At 42.8% G+C, this 22,311-nt stretch overlaps 1 protein-coding gene across 1 annotated transcript in view; it reads left to right on the forward strand.

Annotated features, from left to right (window-relative positions):
• Window positions 1–22,311, forward strand: part of crb2a (crumbs cell polarity complex component 2a) — a 30,916-nt gene that overhangs the window by 5,945 nt on the left and 2,660 nt on the right. Inside the window, exons 2-12 of the mRNA XM_071466079.1 lie at window positions 8,479–9,171; window positions 10,956–11,151; window positions 12,394–12,533; window positions 12,796–12,966; window positions 13,041–13,154; window positions 14,581–15,534; window positions 17,085–17,659; window positions 18,331–18,496; window positions 19,435–20,305; window positions 20,425–20,541; window positions 22,157–22,283. Of these exons, the coding sequence (XP_071322180.1) occupies window positions 8,479–9,171; window positions 10,956–11,151; window positions 12,394–12,533; window positions 12,796–12,966; window positions 13,041–13,154; window positions 14,581–15,534; window positions 17,085–17,659; window positions 18,331–18,496; window positions 19,435–20,305; window positions 20,425–20,541; window positions 22,157–22,283 (4,124 nt within the window). The remainder of the gene's footprint in view (window positions 1–8,478; window positions 9,172–10,955; window positions 11,152–12,393; window positions 12,534–12,795; window positions 12,967–13,040; window positions 13,155–14,580; window positions 15,535–17,084; window positions 17,660–18,330; window positions 18,497–19,434; window positions 20,306–20,424; window positions 20,542–22,156; window positions 22,284–22,311) is intronic.

Consider the following 22,311-nt stretch of genomic DNA (forward strand, 5'->3'; position numbering starts at 1 on the left):
GTGCTTGTTGGGCTGATGTGGGCTCCAACTATATTAAGAGACTCAGGAGACTGAGACAGAGTCTCAGCCAGGTTGGGGTTGGTTTGTCATGTAGAACAGTGATGAGGGGATTGTTTGGTTAGTTTCACCAGCAGTTATTTCAATGTTTGATGCTGTTGGACTTTGTTTGGCAAAGAGAATCTTCAACATGAGCAACTGATGTGTGATTGGATGATTTATTGTAGAAGGTGGGGCTTCAGAGACACAAACTGTGTATTTGTGGTGTAGTTTTTAGTAGCTCGTTCTCTCCATCAGATTTGACACATGACTGGTTCAGAATCAGAGGCAGTGCTCCCCAGTCATGCATACTCAAACAGAGCAGTTGAGAGGGGCTCATTCACAGAAGCCTGTGTATGAATGGGGTCACAAAACGTCCACAGTTTAGATTCTGTTATTTGCCAAGTTTGATTCATTAATACTGAAGAAACATCAGGTGTTCCGCTTGCTGGGCTTCACTGTTCAGAAATAGACATTTTATTTAAAATTGCTCAATTGAAATTGCTTAATTAACAATTTTTTGTTTTTTCTCACTTTTAAAACTTGAAAGCAGAGAAATGAGACACTGCTCCTTCAGATACTGTGAGGAGTTTAGCACTCAGGCTGATCTCACAGGACATTTGTCCATTAATGAATATGTTTAAACATTAATTTATGATGTTAATAATACGTTCATAAATAATGTAGTAGCACTCAGCTAAAAGTGTTTATATTAACCTATAAAGTTAAAGTCAAAAACAAACTGAAACTAAAAACTTAAAACACACACACACACACACACATACACACACACATATATATATATCTCACTGTATATGTATATATACATGTTTACACAGTGCTTATAAATGCTAGAGCTACATTTTACATACATACATATACATTTTAAAACCAGAGCTTTGACAGGGAAAACAGAAATGTATTTGTGTAATTGTCTTCATTTCATTTTTGGAAAATAAAAGATAGATTAGCTGCTAATCTGTGTAAGAGAGAGGTCAGAGAAAAAACACAGTCAGATTAATACAGATTAAGGGATGACAGCAGAGGGGGATTGTGATTTACAGACATGATGAAGAGAAAGGTGTGTGTGTGTGTGTGTGTGTGTCTATGTCCATATGATGGGGTGAGTGGTAGATGAGCTCTGACATGTGTGGGCCAGGTTGAAGCTGATGTTCAATGTTTTCTAAAACTCTGGGGGATTGGTTGCCTTTGTTGGACAGTAGTAGCAGACAGTAACCATGAAGACAGAGAGGTGTGTGTGTGTGTGTGTGTGTTGTGTGTCTTAAAGGCTCAGCTCCCAGGACATGACAAGTGTGACTGTATTAATTGGAGGTGCGTCAGGTAAATGAGACATATGTCCTCCTGGCTGTCACTGTCTGATCTGCCTCCTCTGTGACATGTCTGATCAGTTCAGGTGTCTGAACAGTCAGGATCAACCTTGTGTGTCTTCTGTGGATTACTGTGAATGGTGAACAACTGTTGTGTGTGACTGTCTGCATGTGTTTCTGGGTTTGTGCTCTGGAATTAAGAGAACAGCAAGCACATAATAAGCAGAGTGTAAACTGGAAATATAATAGTTAGAGGACTCGCTTGACTCCTAGACTATAATTAGTTTTTTCTAAATACCATCTGATAACCACAGCAGGTTTTATAGGAGCAAAAGAATAAGATAATAAATAAAACATTTATCAGCTGCAGCCACTCCAACACGAGTAAACTGTTTGTTTAACACTGTAACTATAGCGCCACTTAGAAGATGTGGGAGGCTGGTGAGAGGTGAGGTCAAGGGGACAGAGGAGGAAAATGAAAGAAGAGAATATGGTGACAGAGTAGGTGACAGAGGGGACACATGCTGGAGGGCGAAGCTTGAAGCTGTAATCTGTGCAGGTATCTGGCACCAGGAGATTAGAGGAGCAAGGGGATTGGCCCAAAGAGGCCAGGGGGATTACAACATGGAAAGGCTCTGGAGGTCAGGGAGGCCATCAAACCTACTCAGCTCAGAGAGGGGGAGGGAAAGTACAGGATGAAGAGTAGAAGTGGAGGGTGGATAAGGAGAAGGTGGTGAAGATGGGGATCAGCAAAGAGGGAAAACCAATGTCCTAACTCATCTAAACACATACAAAACCAGGAAATACAGAGAATAATACATTACTGTAGAAAACTATCATTTCATGACACACATGATTTTAATATTTTATTTTTATTTGCTTTGGTCTTGAAAAATGGAGCCTCGTGCTCAGGCTCAAACATGATGCAGCAGATTTAACATCTTGAGTGAACAGATCATGGACATTTATCCAGAACAAGTGTGCAGTCACACCATAAATTCATTTGCTCTTCGTGACATAGTAGCTGTGTGTCACTTCAGGGACCACATCCTTCTGATGATGCAGTCCGTACAGTCGCGGCCTCTGAAGGCTGAACTGAAATGAGACAGTCTGGTCTACAGAGGGTTTCCTGTTTGTTCTTGGCCGCTGTTTTATTTGCAGAGTTCACCTTACTCTCTTTTTGAAAAATAATTTATCCATAGACTGTATAGCATGCAATGAATCTTGGGATAGGTTGGGCTGCGAAGGATCTACCTGCTGGATCGGCCACTGAATCAGACTCCAAATGCAGCTTTCAAATGATGTGACCCTGAATTAAGACACAGCCTATGAGTCCTTCCACAAACAGCAGTAAATGAAAGTTGATTTAGAGATGAAAACTCTTGATGTTGCCTCTCATTCTGCAGAGCAGGCTTATACAAAATTGGATGAAGATGTAACTAATATGAGAGCTTTACTCAGTGGTCTGTATTCATGTGTCAGTATTCACTAAAGGATAAATGATTATAGTTAAGGTTAGTTTGCCACCCGCTCATAACAATTCCATTGAAATGAACTGATTGTGATCAAAGATTTGTGATAAATTCTGGTGTGATTGTTTCCCAAGGTAGATTTGTATCTAAACTTAAAGCAGTGTTGGGACTGTCTGAGCAGCTCAGTATTCTTTGGAATTACATCCATACAGGACTCACAGTTTACATCCAGCACCAGCATTCAGTGCCAGAGCAGACAGTCTTTTTATTAACTGTAAGCACAAACCTTCCATAACCTTAACCACATATTTTTGTTGCCGGACCCTGACCATACCCTAACCCTGATTTGATCATAGTTTACTTGCCACAACCACAATCTTTACCTAATCTTAACCATACCATAATTCCCATGCACAGATATTGCACAAAGTGAATTTTAAAAAATATCCAAGGCTCCCGACATTTAGAAACAAGAGCTGACAATCAAACATGATGATCAGTACTTTCTAAAAGTTAAAACCTAGTACACAAGCTTCTGGATATTCACACTCACAGTCTGAACTCAAGTAGCAAATGCATCAAGTAAATGCATACTTCTGTGCAGACTGGCTCCATATCAATATAAATAAGTGAAGATAGGGATAAATCATCTGTAATCAGTTAAATCCAGTGGAATATGGTTAGAATAAATGTCTGAACAAACATGACTGGACAGTATTTCTCTCCCCATGTTTGTCTCAACAGCACGTAAGTTTCTTATCAAGCAAGCAAAGGATCATCTCTTCCCTCAGTTAACATGTTTATCCTGGTTTCCCTCTTACATCAAGACAACTTGAACCTAATCTCGAAACCCTTGACAGCCAGCTGGGACTCTGCTGGTCTACAGGTGGCTAACACTCTCCTGCAGCCCACTGTAATCTGTGAAGCTCAAACACGGTTAGTGTCTTCAGTTCAGGCTGAGGAGAGGATGCACCTCAGCCATAATTAGAAATGACAACAACCTTCTGCTTCAGAAGGTGGAGGCTGGGTCACAGGTGCAGGGCCGGCTTCACCTGGCAAGTCAGAGACCAGCTGATAAAGAACGTATTAAATATATGTAAAATGAATGATGTGTCATGTGGGTCATATGTTACAGCACAGGACAAATAGACAGACAGATAGATGGATGGATAGATGGATGGATGGATGGATGGATAGATAGATAGATAAATAATGAAAAGTCTCCTGACTGACAGGTGTCATTGCTCATGGTTACATCAAACCTGTTCTTATATGAGCCTCAAATAATGTGACTAAATTAGAGATTGAATTAATATTTTAAACTTCAGTAGGAATTATCACCACAGTTATAATATAGTGAAAATAACATGAATAGAATAATATACAACATTATTCAGGACCAATTCTTTAACTAAATTTGAGACAAAAACATAAATATCAGGACATGAAAATGTATTGTTTTAACAAGATATTTTACTCATCATAACAAGTATTTTTCATGTTAAAGAGACATTTCTTAACCCTTGTTATAACAACAAAAATTTGGTAAAATCAGAAATCACCAAGAATAAGAACTGTGTCAAACTGGAACATGATTCCTGAATAAAAGCAAAGCTTTTAGGTGTGTAGATTAAAACACTACTACACCACTGAGGTGAAATAACTCTACACAGACTCCGATTACATACAGCACTGACTATACTTCAGTTTTGAAGTCTGGTCTTTGTCTCCAGTTTTTCTCAGACAATTTGTCCTTCACATTTCAGTATTTGATCCTGTATATTTTTGTTCTACATTGTCCCATTATCCTGTGACAGACTGGCGTCCTGTCCAAGGTGTACTCTGTCCTCGCCCACTGTCAGCTTGTGTATGTAGGGCAGCAGGACAGTGTCTGTGGGATATAAGTGGTGGTGCGACTTAAAAAGTTGAGTCCAGGCAACTTTATGGTAATGAGGTTTGACATTATTCATGGTAATGAAGAAGTGCTCCGCTCTAGAGAACACTGGAGAAAAACAACAATTTTGTTCCAATCAAACATTTGTTCCCAGAAACTGATAACTGTGGTGGCAAGTTTCCCCGTCCTTTACCTGACCCTGTTTGCTTACAAGAAGATACCAGCTGACATGTCTGTTTGCTTTGTGGGTCCTTTAAATAAAGTTAGCAAAATTTCTATTTCATCTGCGTCATCTATGTCAGAGTACCGACGGACTATGTAGGCCTGTCATAGGAGAAATCCAGTTTTATGGCTTTCAGTAGGTCTTCTGATTTTATCTGCCTCTTGTTCTTGGAAAAAGTGATGACCAGCATTTGCGACAAATGAGAGTGGCCATCATTCTTACTACTCATCTCATTAAATATGCTTCCTCTCTCTGCCCCCCTTCGCCCCCTCCATAACTCCTGTCACTGTTAATATCTTCCACTTCAGTGAGAATTTGAAAACAGGACACTGATCAAAATGTTGGGGGCAGGGAGGCTGGGAGTGGTGGATGGGGGTATTTTGCACAGGGAGTGGAGATTGGCCCAATAAAAGGAATGCAGGCTGATTCCACAGAGACCTCTTGGTATTGGCTAGTGAGGGGAGACAGTGTATTGTGAATCTTCACTGAATACCCCCCCACCCCCCCAAGTTTTCACATGCACTTTGTGAACTGACATACAGAACAGCCCCACATGCAAAGAGAATAGCTATTCATATAGGAGGATGTACAGTACAGTTATTATTTGAACCGGCTACAAGATAATAGTGACAGAAAAACCCCCACAGTCAGAGCTAAATAGTGAAACAGCCTGATGGGGTGTGTGTGAGTGTGTGTGTGTGTGTGTGTGTGTGTGTGTGTGTGTGTGTGTGTGTGTGTGTAAATAATAGGCCCCAAAGCATGGATATTTAAAATGAATATATATTTATTTATTTCAGATAATATGTTGCAGAATATTTATGTCACTTGGGTTTGGACGTGGGGGGCGGGTTAGGGTTACTGGGCCTGATGATCCACTGAGCCCTTTTGACTATGCGCTGCAGGCGCTACACAACATCTGCAAAAGTTAGGCAACTGTTTTTTATACATATTGGATATCGTCTTTTTAATACCCAGACCACTGGAGGGATCACAACGTTCCCTTTTTGCTGTTAATATTATTCATCATAATATTAACAGCAATGAGATATTCTCCAAAAATTGACATGATTGTCAATTACTATGTGTATTCTGCTGCACTTCTGTATCCAGATGCAAGATTTTAAACTTTTATCAGTTTCCTTTGTCATGAACAGTACAGGCTTGTGGAGGTTCATTCTTTATAGCCAATGTATTAAGGTTATATGAATTCACTAGTTATAGAGACTTAACAGTGTAGTTAAAGAGGAGCCAGTGACCTGAAGCTTAGTTCAAGTTTACATCTATTTCCTATCATGTCTATGCTCATGGGGGGAAATTAAAAACAGAGACCTGAAAGCCCTAATCAGTCTCTCTGCATGTTAACGTTCAGTAAAGAGAATATCTTGGCCAATAGAAAGTTTTTTTCAAATCGTTATCAACTCATTCGGAGTTGTAGGAAAAGGCTGGAATGGCAAGAGTTTATACCTAAAACTAAATGAACTCTGTGGGAGGGTTCAGCTATATGATTTTACTCTTCTGCCAGAAGTCTCCCACACACAAAATCTGTCTTTTCAAATGAAGTGAAGGTGAATTAGACAACAGCAGCTCCTGTTTGGATTGATTCAATATGTTTGCGTGTGAGTGCCTCCCTGGATACAATGGTTCCATCTGTGAAACTAATGTACGTCTCTTACATTTTTCTTCTTTGTTATTATACTGGTCAAAAACACAGTGGTGCAGTGGTGCTGTTGCCTCACAGCAAGAAAGTTCTTGGTTCGAAACCCCAGGCCTGGGGCGTTTCAGTGTAGTTTGCATGTTCTCCCCATGTCTGTGTGGGTTCCCTCCAGGTACTCTGGCTTCCTTCCACAGTCGAAAGACTTGCACGTTAGGTTAATTGAGAGAAGTACAAAAGGTCTTGCAGGTGAAACTCTTATAACCTTGAGAGGAAGTTGTGCATTCATAACTCCATCTCTCATCAGAAGTGGCTGAGAAAATATATTTTCAGGACCTTTAAACACAGAGGTTATGACTTGATATTGTCATTGACATTGTAAGGATTTTACTCTTCTGCCAGAACACTCCCACACACAAAATCTGTCAAATGCCTCAGCCTCACTGTCAAATGAAGTGAGGGCGATTTAGAGGAAATGTCAGGATAAATAAGTGTGACAGGGAGTGACCCATTTTGGTCACACTTGATCATTTTAGTTAATGTACTCGTTTTGTTCATGTTGATTGCATATATTGTTATTTAAATTTAAGTTATTTAAATTTATTTAATGAGCAGGCCAGCTCATGCCCTCACAGCGTCCCAACAGAAACACTGTTAGTTATGTGACTGACCGGCCATGAACCAAAGTCTTATTATGTCTGCAGTGTCTAGTCTCACAACAGTCTAGGCCCCCTGTAGGCTGTAGGCCAGACAGGAAAAGTTAACTGCTGGAAGGAGCCATTAGTCAATGGTGAACTGTGGCCATAAAGGGATGAACATGGACAACAAGAATACTCAGACTGTGGCATTCAGACCAAGATTGATTGGTATTTAGGCCCAAGGTGAGTCAAGAAAACATCCCCACACCATCACACCACCACCACCACCACCAGTCTGGACTGTTGACACAAGGCTGGGTCCATGGATCCAGACTCTGACTCTACCATCTGCTGCCTCAGCAGAAATCCAGATCTATCAGACCAAGTATTCACCTGTCCAGTGTTGGTGAGATTGAGTCCACTGCAGCCTCAGGTTCTTGTTCTTGGTTACAGGAAGTGGAACCTGACATGGTCCGCTGTTGTAGTCCATCCACCTCAAGGTTAGACATGTTGTTCACTCTGAAGCTTTTCTGCTCACCACAGTTGTTGCGGTTTCAGAAGTATTCAAACCAGCTGTCTGACACCACGTCCTGCCACATTCAAAGTCACAGAGATCACATTTTCCCCTCACTCTGATGTTTGATGTGAACATTAACTGAAGCTCCTGGCCTATATCTGCAGGGTTTTATGTTCTGCTGTACTGCTGCCACATGATTGGGTGATTGGATAAGTGCAGGATTAAGCAGGTGTGTGGGTGTTCCTTGTAAAGTATATAGAGTATATACAGTATATATCATCAGGTCCCATGTTGCACATTGTTGTTGCAGGTGCTGTGGTTCTTAAAGAACCTGTTGCCGGCAGATCTTTATCAGACGTGTCACTGTGTTTCTTCTTGTTCAATTTCTCCATGCTCCAATCCACCAACAAAAACACGCCTGCATTCTGAGCTCCGTCTCCTCAGTATCATATCATCATATCACACTTGCATTTATTTAATCTCTCAATAAGCCTAGTAGCCTATGAGTGAGCTACACAGTCTGCAGGAACAGCAGAGTTCTTCAGACCGTCAGAGCAAAGTGAGAACCATGCTGCTGCTGTCACACCGTGGGCACGCAGACAGGTGTGTTAGTGGGTTACTATGGTTACGCCAACGCTCGGTGTGGTCATCCTGGCTAAAAAGTTGTGTTTGTATATTTCGCACTCTGACCTCAGCATAACTTTTACTTTGTGTGTCAGGAATCTTCTGCAGCGCCACAGCAGTCAAATGTTTGTCTGCACCCTGCCACAATGGAGCCACCTGTGTGGACACCATGGACGACTACGCCTGCATCTGCGCCAGAGACGGGGTCCGATACATGGGCAAAAACTGCGACGAACTCTACGATGCCTGCTCCTTTGCACCCTGCGAGGACTGCACCAGCACCCCTGGTGCCACAGAGTACCACTGCACCTGCCCGGACGGACTCACAGGTGATAACTGCACAGAGGAGGTGGATGAGTGTCAGAGCAGCCCCTGCTCTGAACCCCGTTCGATGTGTGTGGACCAGCTGAACGGATACTTCTGCAGATGTCCTGCCGGGTTCGGAGGACAGGACTGCAGGACACATGTGACTGACTGCATTGATCGACCCTGCAGGAATAATGGGACCTGCGAATTACAACCAGAGGGCTTCGAATGCCACTGTGCACCAGGGTTCAAGGGGAAGACCTGTGAGGAAGATGTAAACGAGTGTTTGTCAGGGCCCTGTCAGAATGGAGCCATCTGTATAGACGGATTGGCGGAGTTCCACTGCTTCTGTGTTCCCGGGTTTCAGGGCTACAACTGTGAGATCGACATCAACGAGTGTGCGTCAAGGCCCTGCGAGAACAACGCAACCTGCATCAACGAGAAGGACCACTACGAGTGTGAGTGCCTGGCCGGCTTTGCAGGTACATGTCTCACTCACTCATACATGCGCACACACACACACACACACACACACAGAATTCCCATAATTTGGGGCCTCTGGAGGATGTAAACAGGAAGTAGTTTATGCTGCTGCCATGGAACCAGTGAGTTATCAATGGGCTTCAATTTGAGCTCAGTATTTTTGGCCTGTATTTGTTCACATGTTGACTAATTGGTACCCTGAACATTATGCCAAATGAGCTCTTAGCAGTTCCTGTTTGCATCGTACCAACATATGTAGTGACAGTTATCACTGGATTACTGTGATAATGAAAAAACACAATGGACCTCAAGTATAAAGGATAATAATAATATAATATTAACCACACTAAATCTAAAGATATGGGTATTATCCCGTGTGTTCAGATTTGAAGCTATGTCTTCATAAAGAATGCATTTTTTGATGATGTGAAGCTGAAAATCACAGTGTCGGGTGGAAATATACAGCAGTACAAAACATTATAAAACAAGCCTGTATTACGGAATGATACATTTGCAAACAGAACATCAACATTTTGTACTGTGTGCAGCTGTTTGTCGACCATTTGAAACAAACCAGTGGTGAGTGTGCGCTCTTGTTAGTGTTAGGACAGTGTGTGCAAATGAGGTTAGTGCAAGTCTGGCTTACCAAAGAGGCGATGCCCAGACTCTCAGGGAGGTTATCAGGTTTATCCTGTGGCAGTTCCTTTGTAGTAATCTGATTAATTTAGATATTTGATGATAAGCACCACTGAAGCATAACTGAACTGTTATGAATAATAATAAGAGCCTTGAGGTGGCTTCTGTGCCTGACTCTAGCTTTACTGCCATCATTATTTCAGTTGGTATTTTGCTTACATGGCACATATTCCTTAATAAAAGTGTCATTTATCAAATGATCACAAACTAACCGACACCTGTTCAAACTATTAAATTGTGGGGGACTGGTTGGTTTCAGAGGATCTGGGTTACTGTACATACAGAGAGGAAGGTTTTGATTTATTTTCACTAAAACTGAAGTATAGAAGAACAGACTCACAGACCTGAAAGTTGTTGTGTTGCAGGGTGCTGTGAAATGGAGAATGAAGCTCAGCCTCCTGCATGTGTGCTTGCTTTTGTTTAAATCTATGAATGAAGATGTTCAACAATTTTCCAGTTTGGGATCATTAAAGTACTTTGATTTGATCTGATATTCATCATGTCATCATTAACCATCTCCTCAAAGAAGAAGCACAGAGACAAGGACTTTCTGCTTTTATTTGTTCTTCTGGAGGTTTCTCTCCATCTTGTTCTTTTGCCATCATTTGTCATTTCCAAAGTGTTTTGTTTGTTCCTGATAAACTGGGCACGAGGAGTATTTTAAGTGCACAGTAAGATGTTTTTAGTCAGGCATCTTATCTGCGGCTCAGATAAAGGCTCTGGGCGGAGTGAGGGAAAACACTTTCATCTTGCTTTTCTTACATGGCTTTCTTTCTCCGTGAGCCTGCTCTGTGTCAGAGGAGCTTTGTATTATCTGTGAGTGGTGCACCGCTACATTCCCCTGTCACTCTCACAGGTTGTTTGGAGACTGTAAAGAAAGGATATCTGCAGACCAGAATAGACATGTTGATTTAGGATAATTTAGGACGTTGATAATTTCAATGTAAACAACAGCTACATTTACCAGATAGGTAACGAGTTACAAGTTGCATTTCATCGTCACTATCATCATTATCATCATCGTCACTGTTTGCATATTTCTCTCCCAATGTTCTCTACTCACATCCTGACTTTCCTTCTCCACCAGGAGTCAACTGCGAAATTGAAATAGATGAGTGTGAGTCCAGCCCTTGCCGCAATGGGGCCAGCTGTAACGACCTGATCGGCATGTACTTGTGTGAATGTCCACCTGGGTTCGATGGCACCGACTGTGAGGTGGACATTGATGAGTGTGCCAGTGAGCCCTGTCAGAATGGAGCTGTCTGTCATGACATGGTGAACAGGTAAGCCAGTCATTACTGACTGTAGGAGCAGTGAGGCAGTGGTGGACAAACTAGATCTCTGTGAGCAGCCTGACCTTTGGGGACAATGAGAGGCATCGTACCGAATCGTTCCGTAGCGTATCATATCATAATGTATCATACTGTACCATATTATATCATATCGTATCGTATCGTATCGTACCATATTGTATCATATTGTATCATATCGTATCGTATCGTATCGTATCGTATCATATTGTATCTGTATCGTATCTGTATCGTATCGTATCATACCATATTCTATCACATGGTATTGTATCGTACCATATTGTATCATATGGTATCATATTGTACTGTATTGTATTGTATCGTACCATATTGTATCATATCGTACCGTATCGTACCGTACCGTATCATATAATGTATAGTACTGTATCATATCGTACCGTATTGTATCGTATTGTATTGCATCATATTGTATCGTATCGTATTTATCTTATCTTACAAGTCATTATTGGTACTTCATCTAAAGCAACTTCTGCATTAAGGAAGGATGCTGCACAAACAACTGCATATAATGGACAATAATTCACATCCTCTACACAATTTACTTCTCAAGCAACAGAGTATTTTAGTTGGAGGGTACAGCAACTAAAATGCAAAAAGGACAGATACAGAAAGTCTTTTTAACCCACTGCTATAACACTTTATAATGACTTCCCCATGCGCAAGGAGAGAAGAATAATCTTTTAACCTGGAGTTGCAATGCACTTTTTACACCTGTATTGCACACCCTAATAGTAATTAATGGCAAATGACAGCCACCTTTTACTTCCCTTTTTCTGTTTTTATTCTGTGTTTTATTGCTTTCAATCAACTGACAGCACCAGGCAAGTCACACTTTGATACCATGTAGGTCTTGTTTCCTACCTCAGGCTGTGTCCTGTGGAGCTCACAGACATGTATCTGTGTGTGTTGTGCTATGTTTCGATGGCTGCTGGAAGACTGTTTCCCTTTGGGGGTGAATAAAGTCTATCTATCTATCTATCTGCCTATCTATCTATCTATCTATCTATCTATCTATCTATCTATCTATCTATCTATCTATCTATCTATCTGTCTATCTATCTATCTATCTATCTATCTATCTATCTATCTATCTATCTATCTGTCTGTCTGTCTCTTAGGGCGAGGCCAACTACATCGTTCATTGTTTGAATTTTGAGAACTTGCTGTATAAAAAGCCACTTGTGTCTGTTTCAGCTATGAATGTGACTGCAGTGATACAGGATTCGAGGGTGACCACTGTGAGGTGGACATTGCTGAGTGTGCATCTGACCCCTGTCAGCATGGGGCCACATGTCTGGAGGGAGTCAGAGGATACACCTGCCTGTGCTGGCCAGGTACTGAACCACATCCTACACAACAAACATTTCAGTACCAGCACAAGGACAAGCAATGAACTGAGTTGACTGGGTCAATGTCCATGTGCCTCTAAGCCCACAGCACCTCTTACTGAAGGTTTTCTACCACTGAGACATAAAGAGGAAATCATCCTGCAATCATCTGACCTCTTTTCTCTGAGAGTTTCAAAGAAGACATTTCATGTATTAGCATGGTCAGTGTGTGTAATATAAGACTGCACACTGTGTTTTGTATCTCCAGGGTATGAAGGACCGAACTGTGAGACCGACATAGATGAATGTGCTGAGCAGCCTTGTGAGAATGGAGGGGAGTGTTTCGAGCGCTCAGACCCATCTCACTGGGAGCTGGACTGGGAGCTCAGCTTCGCAGATGCAGCTGGATACATCTGCCAATGTCAGCCCGGATTTGCAGGTGAGTAAAAAAATAAATAAATAAAGAAACCAATCAGCAAAAACCTCACATCTCACACTTTTTAAACGTTACAGGAGAGAACTGCTCTGTCAACATCGATGAGTGTGAGTCTGAGCCCTGCCAGAACGGAGGCACCTGTGAGGATAAGATCGCTGGCTACACCTGCACATGCCCTGATGGGTTTCTTGGTGAGCAGTAATGGATCAAACCAATATTAGAGTATGGCCCACCCGACCTACACTACAACAATCAAATCTTATCAGGATTCCCTGGTATTTAAGGTGTTTCACAGATGTAATATTTCCATTTGTTCGAATGGTGCAGCCATAAAAACTTTGAGTTTTTATATTTGTATATTTTGTATAACATCATATCCATGTTGTAATTGCCACCTGCAAAGTTTTCTGACGACTCTGCAGTTGTTGGCCCAATAAACTGGACTGCACTCACAATACAAGTGCACTTTATAAAAAAGGACAGAGCAGGCTGTATCTGCTGCAGAGACTCAGGTCTTTTGGGGTGCAGGGGGAGCTCCTGAGGACCTTCTATGACTCCGTGGCGGCATCAGCCATCTTCTACGATGTGGTCTGCTGCGGCAGCAGCAACTCCGCTGCTGACAGGAAGAGACTGAACAGGCTGATCAGGAAGACCAGTTCTGTTCTGGGATGTCCCCTTGACCCAGTGGGGGTAGTGGGCGACAGGAGAATGGTGGCTAAGCTATCGAGAGAACATCTCCCACCCCATGCAGGACGCTCTGACAGCACTGAGCAGCTCTCCCAGTGTCAAGTTGCTGCACCCACACTGTGTGAAGGAGAGATACTGCAGATCTGGCCTTCCAGCTGCTGTCAGACTGTACAACAAACTGCACTCTATAGACCACACTCACACCAAAGACTGACGACTCACCATGTGCCATAACTTCACACACCAATCGTGCAGTTTCCATTATCTGCTGCTATTGTTGTCATATATTTTGTAAATATCCAATTGTACATATTACATTATTATCTATTATTTATCTTTTTATTTTAAAGTATTTGACATTGACATTTGCAGGTTTGTTTTCTCCTCTACTGGTCACGTTGCTGCTGTGATACAGCAAATGTCCCCACTGTTGGACTAATAAAGGCTGTCTTAATCTTAATCTTAACATCAGGGAAATGACAGGAAAGAGGACTCAGAAACAGCCACTGACAGTAGAGCAAGCAAACAAATCCAGCAAGGAGTAAGAAGAGGTCAGAGGTCAGAGTGAACTTGCATTAATCAAAACACCAGGAGAAATGCTGGAATGCTTCACACTGGGGATGAAGACTTTGTTGAATAGTCTGAAAAACCACCTCATTCGAGCATCTAATTTATTTTTTTTGCAACATTTGAGAGATGTTCCTGGCGAGAAACCACATTCGTCAGCAGAGAAAACTTACAAATAGCTCCTTTTAAAGATTTTACATCTTCAGAAAGACAAATCAGTGGGATTGGAGCTACAGACAGAGTAGGGAAGTCAGAAAGACTGATGGAGAGGCACATAAGAAAAATACATACAAAACAAAATATCTCTTATCAATCAGTAGTGAGACACCAACATATCTAACTACCAGTGTTATCTACTTCCAGGTGAGCTCTGTGAGGTGAACATCGATGAATGTGAGAGCCAGCCCTGTCAGAACGGTGGCTGGTGTGAGGACGGCAGGGCATCATACACTTGCCACTGTCCCGAGGCAGAGCCGGGTGAACTTCCTTGGGGAGGAGATCACTGCAACATTAAACTCTATGGCTGTGTGGACCATGAATGCCAGAACGGAGCCACCTGCCACCCGTGGCTGGAGGGTGGCGAACACGGCCACACGTGCTTGTGCCCTCATGGCTTCTATGATGAGCAGTGCTCCACAAGAACAACATTCTCCTTCTCCACCCCTGGATTCATTCTTATCCAGGTGGTTCTAGAAGAAAGGACCCGAAGGGAGGTTGAGCACCGTGTTCACCAAGGTGTTGGGGTACAGCTGCGCTTCAGGACCACCATACCCAATATGTTGCTTGTCTACAGAGGGGATGTGGACAACCACCTTCTCCTGGAGATTGTGAATGGTGGTCTTCATGCAAAAGCCTTTTCTGAAGAGTCTGAACTAGATGTAACATTTCCCGGCTCGGTTGCTGATGGAGACTGGCGGGATGCTCATGTGTTTGTAGATAAAGAAGGTCTGGTTTTGATTCTGAAAGGCCCTGGCTGTGACAAGGATGGGTGCAGAGTTATGGATAGTGGTACAGATGAATCACCTTTCCAGCCCTCTGATGCCTTCACTAATATTTATATAGGTGGGGCACCAGAGGAGCTTTTGGAGTACTCTGTAAGTGGCGCAGGCTTCATAGGTTGTATGGAAGACCTAATGATAGACTCTAAGCCTATCCTACCCCAGACACTTCCAGAGGACCAAGGCCATGAACTGGGATGCAGTAAGACTGAATGGTGTTACCCTGACCCCTGCCATGGACATGGGCGCTGTGTGGACCTGTGGACCAGCTACCAGTGTGACTGCTACCGTCCCTTCCACAGGGAGAGCTGCTCTGAAGGTAAACACTAGCAGGTTCTTATATTTTGGTGTGATCACATATGTACACAAATATTTTGTATTTAAAATCTTAAAGACCCACCACCTCCCGGCTAATCCAAAAATGGGCAAAGAGGTGGCGCATATGTGGAGCTGAGACTTCTGTGTTTAGTAACTGTGGCAAGCATGCACTCCTGTTAGCATGAGTGGTACAACTGAACATCTGGGCTGCATTCTGTTAGTCAGTTAACTGCACAACAAGCTGAATTATCTGTCTGATATTTGTATGAAAAATCAAAACAAACACAACACAAAAATGGCAGAGAAGTCACATTCAGTGAGGTCACATTCAGTAACTGAGGTGACACAGCACCTTAGTGTTGGCTTCATTTTCTAGCCCCGGAGGTTGCTACCTAGTTTTCACTTAGGTTGACTCATTAGACCTCTTGTCAGGACTCCCTCACCCTCCCCTTGCCTTTGTTGCACCTGTGAGGGCGAGACAACTTGTGCAACTCATCATCTGTGTAATTTATAAATGATCTTATGAATTGACAGAATTTCCAACCAAAACTCCATCCATCATACACCTGACAGGAGCCTTCAATCTGCAACCTAACCAGTAACTATAGCTGGGAAATAAATGTAGTGGAGTCAGAAGGACAATAGTAGGATAACATAGAAATACTTCAGCAAAAATGAAATCTTCTTACATTCCACATCTTCACAAATGTAATTAACGTTATAGGTAGGCACAGCATAGTTTTTTTTTTGTTTTTTTTATAATTGCTTTTTATAATTACTTTGGCAGTTCTTGGCAGATCATTGCCATTTGGCAGAAACGGTAATGATCCTTCCACAGGTTCACCTACGGAAACCTTGTTACGACTTTTACTTCCTCTAGATAGTCAAGTTTGAGCGCCTCCTCGGTAGTCAGTATTTCCATTACTTGAAAATGTAAACTTTCAAAGCAGCAACTTCACGGGCAGAAAAATGAAGCCAACACTCAAGCGCAAAAACTCTAATGACCACTAGAGTCTGGCTCCAACAGTGAGTCAGTCCCCAGAGACTCCTATGTTCAAATGTCCAACTTTACAGCAGAAAGAAACACGTTTACAGCCTTGTACAAAACTGTTCTGGTCTCCAGAGCTATCTTCCTCCTTCATGACAACTGTAGCACCAGGTTATTTTATAGAACTCAGCTGTTTACATTTTATTAAGGCTTGAAGTTATGCATAACTGAGGGCGTGACCACTTTGAGTGACAGGTAGGTGAGCGTATGCTTGCCACAAACCGGTGGCAAGCTCCACTTGGCTTGGCTCCACTTTCTCATCCTTTTGGATTCGCTGGGAATTAGGGGCGGGGTCAGGCACTGCCAAGATGGTGACAGCAGAGCAGCTCACTCTGAGCTTCAAAACCACTCTTCAGAAAGAAATGGCCGGAAGCTACATCCATCTTTATTTGCAGTCTATGGTTTGACATCATGCAGTGACATTAACTGATACTGAAGTCCTTTTGCTAAATGTTCTGAACTTATTTTTTTCATGTGAAAAACTTCCATTTCTTCCTGGACAGAATTCCCGTCATGGACATACAGCCATGAGGACACAGTGAGTTTCAGTGCCTACGATGTGGGTAAGAGCCTCGGGAGCAGCTTTAACGTGTCCTTCTTCCTGAGGTCATTAAAGCCAGATGGGCTGCTGTTCCAGCTGAGGAGGCCCATGGAGGAAGAGGGAGGAGAGGTCTACTTCTCAGTTTACCTGGGGATGGGGAGGGTTTTGGTCAGCTCTCTGCCCAACAGTGCCCCATTGACAGCACCAATATTTGTGACTACTGGTGAAAAGCAGCTTCTGCAGGTGGAGGTCCAGCGCAGACAGGTGATCTTTGAGCACTCAGGCCTTCGCTATGGAATCGGAGAGATCCCTGAAGTGAATATTGAGAGTGGAGATCAGGCCTACGTAGGAGGACTTCCAGGAGACTGGGGCTCAGATATGTGGGGAGGCCATTACAAGGGTTGCCTGCAAGACTTTCGTTTAGACTCAGTGCATCTAGATGTGGATGCCTGGAACAGCTCAGATAAGGAGGAAGTGTATTTACCAAGTGATGCTGAAAATGTGAAGGAGGGCTGTATCAGCGATGATACCTGCAAGGTGGGAAACACTTTCATCCTCTTTGTTCTGCAGTTGTGTGTTCCAATTCAAAGGCTGCCTCCTTCAAGGCTCGTGCTGCATTCACACAGTACAGACCATAGTTACAGCCACCACACATGAACATTAAATCTCAATTTAATCAACAACACCAAAGGCTTATCACCTTGGGTGGAAAGTCAGGTGATAGAGGGAGCAACAGCAGCATGAGTACCAACAAAACTGAAAACTGTTAGGACATAATAACTGGACACCTGATACCATTCAGCTAATGCAACTATTCTTCATAAAATACACTAAGAATATCTATTTTAGGCTTAATGTCCATTATCTGGTTGGATTATAAGGCTAGCAGTGCGTGGAACCATCTTGGTCATAATAATGTGGTTCCTCCACAAGGTATGAATGCAGCAACAGTGTCCATAGAAATGTGTTGTGTGAGGGACTAGAAGCACCTCCTGCACCTTCTCCTAAATAAGACCAGGTAAGGTTTGTTGCCAGTTTCACTGTGAATAAGAGTCCAGTAGGCTGGACTGTGAGGCTGGACTGTGAGGCAGCCCCAAAATTGCACAAATAATTGAACCCTTGACAGTTATGGGTACGTGTCAACATACCATAGTATCAAGCTTTCCTTTTGCATGGATGATATAAAACCTCAGTGCTTCCCTCTGCAGATGGAGCCTTGTCAGAACGGAGGAGAGTGCACCATCACATTCAATGATTTTACATGCTCCTGTCTGGAGGAATATACTGGAAAGACCTGTGAGAGGCGTGTGTGGTGTGTTAGTGATCCTTGTGTCAATGGCGGCCATTGTGTGGACCTCGATGATGGATATGAATGTAAGAACATTTGCATAATTTTATGACTCTCATATTTTTCGGACAATACCAGGCCCCTATGTAAAGAAAGCATTCACACCCCTTCCCTTTTCTGCACACTGTTGTGTTGTAGATTTAATTGTAAGGGGATAACTGACACTTTTGCCCATCGAGCAACTTACCTTGATGAATCTCTAAGAATCAGTGGAAAATTGCTGAAGCTCTATCAAATAAGCAGCATGTACTCCTATTCAGTGACACTGCAACCAAGACACAGAATTATGCAAAACGAATCCCAGTTTCTTAAACATTCAGACTTAAATCCGTACTTCAGTTTGATAACTGATCAGGTAGGATAAAGTTCAGTCTAATATTTGGGGTCAAATCTGTTCATTCATTGACCTCCCTGAAGTCTATGATAGTAAGTGTATGTCCCTTGATGATGCTCTGCCAGGCTTCAACTTTAGTCTGATTTTCAGTGAGTGACACACCTGCCCAGCTGGACTGAGATCAGGTGACTGACTTTGCAAGTGAAGATCCCATAGCAGGGCCATAAAAAGTCTTGCAGCGTTATCAATAGCATTAGCAGTATTAGCTATGTGTTATATGTTTAAAATTGTCATCCAGTACCACCCTAAACTGGACAGAATATGTAAAAAAACAGGAGGCACTTGCTCCTTTGTCGACCAAGTATGGCTGAGAATGATAAAGGACATGTTAAAAATGCTAACCTCTCACAGGTGTTCTCAGGTAAAGGGTGAGAACTCCTGCTAAGAGGTGGGAATCTCAATCAGTGAGGTTTACAAATTTGACATTAGATCAATGCTCTGAATCGGCAAGTACCCCAAGCTGAGCTCTTGGTATTGGGGGAGAAAATTCAGTTTTTCAAGCTGTTCCTTTAATAACAATATCAAAACAATGCAATGATAATACAGATATTTCTCCCCGTTGACCCTCAGGTGTGTACAATGCCACATTTGAGAACAACCCTGTGCAGTACAGCACTGAAGGCTCCCTGGCTGAACCCATCTCTAACATATACATGGAGCTGCGGACCCGATCAGAGAATGCTGTGCTCCTGAGGGCCTCCTGGGGCTCTGACCTGCTGATGGTGGGTCTGCTGGACTCCTCAGTACGGGTAGAGATCCATACAGGCAACAGTGTTGAGATGCTGACCTTTACGGGAGTTCGTCGAGTGGCTGACGGGAGCTGGCATCGCGTGAACATCTCGATGGCTGAGCAGGAGCATGAAGCCTCTCCCTGGGTCATCACTGTGGATGGAATCACAGACGCCAGCAGCGTGCCGGAGCACACAGGGAGCCTCCATTTTCTCAATAAGGAGGGGGCTGCAGTGGCCATTGCAGAGAGCTTCACCGGCTGCCTAGGTGCAGTGAGAGTTGGTGGGGTGTACCTTCCCTTTATGGATGACCATAAAGCCCCGCAGTCATCTCAGTTCCATTTAGTTGGAAAACCAAAGATTCGTTTGGGTTGTACCAGTGCCCCTGTCTGTGCTTCAGGTCCTTGTCTAAATGGAGCCACATGTGAGGACCTCTTTAATAAGTTTGGCTGTGTGTGTGACTCTGGCTGGGAGGGAGAACAGTGTGAGACAGACACTGATGACTGTGTGTCTCAGCCCTGTGTCCACGGAAGCTGTAAGGACTACTTAGCTGGTTTCGAGTGCCACTGCGACCAAGGATTTGCTGGCACGCTCTGCGATGAAGACCTCGACGAGTGTGAACATCACTCCTGTGAACATGGAGGCACTTGTCAGGATGGCCCCAACATGTACACCTGTGTATGTCCGAAGGACTACAGCGGCCCCCTCTGCCAGTGAGCACTCATCCATCTGGTTATTCAGCGCACAAAGCAGCAAAGAATTCTGGCATTTCATTCATTTATTCATTCATTCATTCATTCATTAAAGCAACGTTTCATATGTTTTCCAACAGGTGGGACTATCCTCCAATACAGTGTGGTAAAGATGTCCAGTGTGAAAATGATGGTATCTGCAGTGACGGGCTGTGGGGAGCTAACTGTACATGCATGCCAGGTTTCACAGGCAGCAGGTAAGTTCAGAGGTTTTCTGTTCTCTGCTTTACCCCCAGCCATGTCGATCATTTTGGTGAAATTTCTGCCACTCTGCCAAATTAATGGAGGTGAGTGGAACTTTGTTTGGGATGGTGCAATGATAAATGAAATAATGAAAAATAAAAGAAACAATCATACAGATGGCAAATTTTTGGCAGGTGATTAAATATAGCTTTTTCGAACACTTTGCGGTAGTTTCCATATATACTGCGTTGGCTTTTTGTGTGTATGTGTTTCTGCAGACATTGTATTATAAAGTTCTCAAAATATGGGAGACTGGGGCAGTTTTTACATTTCTCTCAGTTACTCAGACTATTTGGACTAAACTTTTATATATTAAACTAACATCTGTCTGCTAGTTACCCATACTGTGTAAAGGTGGCTGCCTATGACATATTATTTGTAATATTTATTTGAATGGAAAAATTCAGATGTCGCAACTGACCCCAACCCTAGGAACAGTTAAGTAATAATACTTGTCAAAGAACATCTATTATTGTTTTGTGCAGAACGTAGAACCTACTTTGAGTCGAATGAGGCACAATTTATCTATTTGATCACTTATGACAGTGGCAGACAGCCTGTCGGGAGAACCAGCACATTTCCCAGTGGTCTGAGGGTGGTTTTGACTGCTGTCAGCCCTGTCTTTCTGCACTCTGTTTGCCTTTGATAATGGCCATAAGTACTATTAAAAATACAGTGTCGGAAAAGTGAAGAGCTCAGGAAGCAGTCACATGATTTTTGTTAGTTTTTTTTTTGTTAAGAGCAAGAGACAAAGAACGAGAGAGCGTGCACTGGAAAACTACTGCCCTTCACCCAGTGTTCAGTTTCAGCCTACAGAATAGGCGGTCTGATGGGTTGTGAGGGTGGCCTGGGATGGAGTCAGATTCCTAGCCTGAACTATTGTATCCGTCTGCCCTTGACAGGCAAACATATTACAAGACCATGAGAGGCTAACAAAATAATCCCCAAACTGTTGTTTTCTGTTTGTTGAGCAATTATTGTTGCATGTGCTGCACTATGGGAAAAAAATTAGCTGCATATTTTGTCTATTTTGCAATAAAAATGTTTGATAGTTACAATAACTTATTGCCACCCTTAGAAGTCAACAAAACAATGTCCAGACAAAAGGAAACAAAGGAAAGGGAAAAAAAAATACTGTCATTGCTCTAAAACCTGTTTTTCAATTAATGCAGCAGCAGATGTTGAATGAGTCTCTTCCTGGTGGGGGGAAGGTCTAACGGAGCATGTGCAGTATGAGTGTCATCATCACATTTGAGGAATAAGACTTGTTGCAACCGTTGCAACATATCCAGTGGAAACTCTTCTGTGACTCATGCTGTGATAGAGACTGAGTACTCATGTATCTTTGTTCTTGAAATATTTCAGACGAATGAGATTCCAGCTGGAGCAGAGCCAGAAATCTGAGAGACACATATCTTAACACCTGGACAAATAAAATCAAAATGGACTTTTTGAGCAGCAAACGATTAGTGCTTATATAATTGTCCTGTTGTCCAGGTGGTTTGCACAGTGCTGCATGTCTGTGTTTATGTTCTGTTAGTATGACTTCATGTATTTCTTGTCTTGCAGCTGTGAAACAGAGATCAATGAGTGTGAGTCCAACCCCTGTCGAAACGGTGGCTCCTGTTTGGATCGATTCAACATGTTTGTGTGTGAATGCCCACCTGGATACAACGGTCCCATCTGTGACACTAATGTACGTCTCTTACACTTTTCTTCTTTAT

This window comes from Trachinotus anak, unplaced genomic scaffold (genome assembly GCF_046630095.1).
Source record: "Trachinotus anak isolate AG129_WGS33_773 ecotype Australia unplaced genomic scaffold, CSIRO_AGI_Tana_v1 ptg000028l, whole genome shotgun sequence".
NCBI lineage: Eukaryota > Metazoa > Chordata > Actinopteri > Carangiformes > Carangidae > Trachinotus > Trachinotus anak.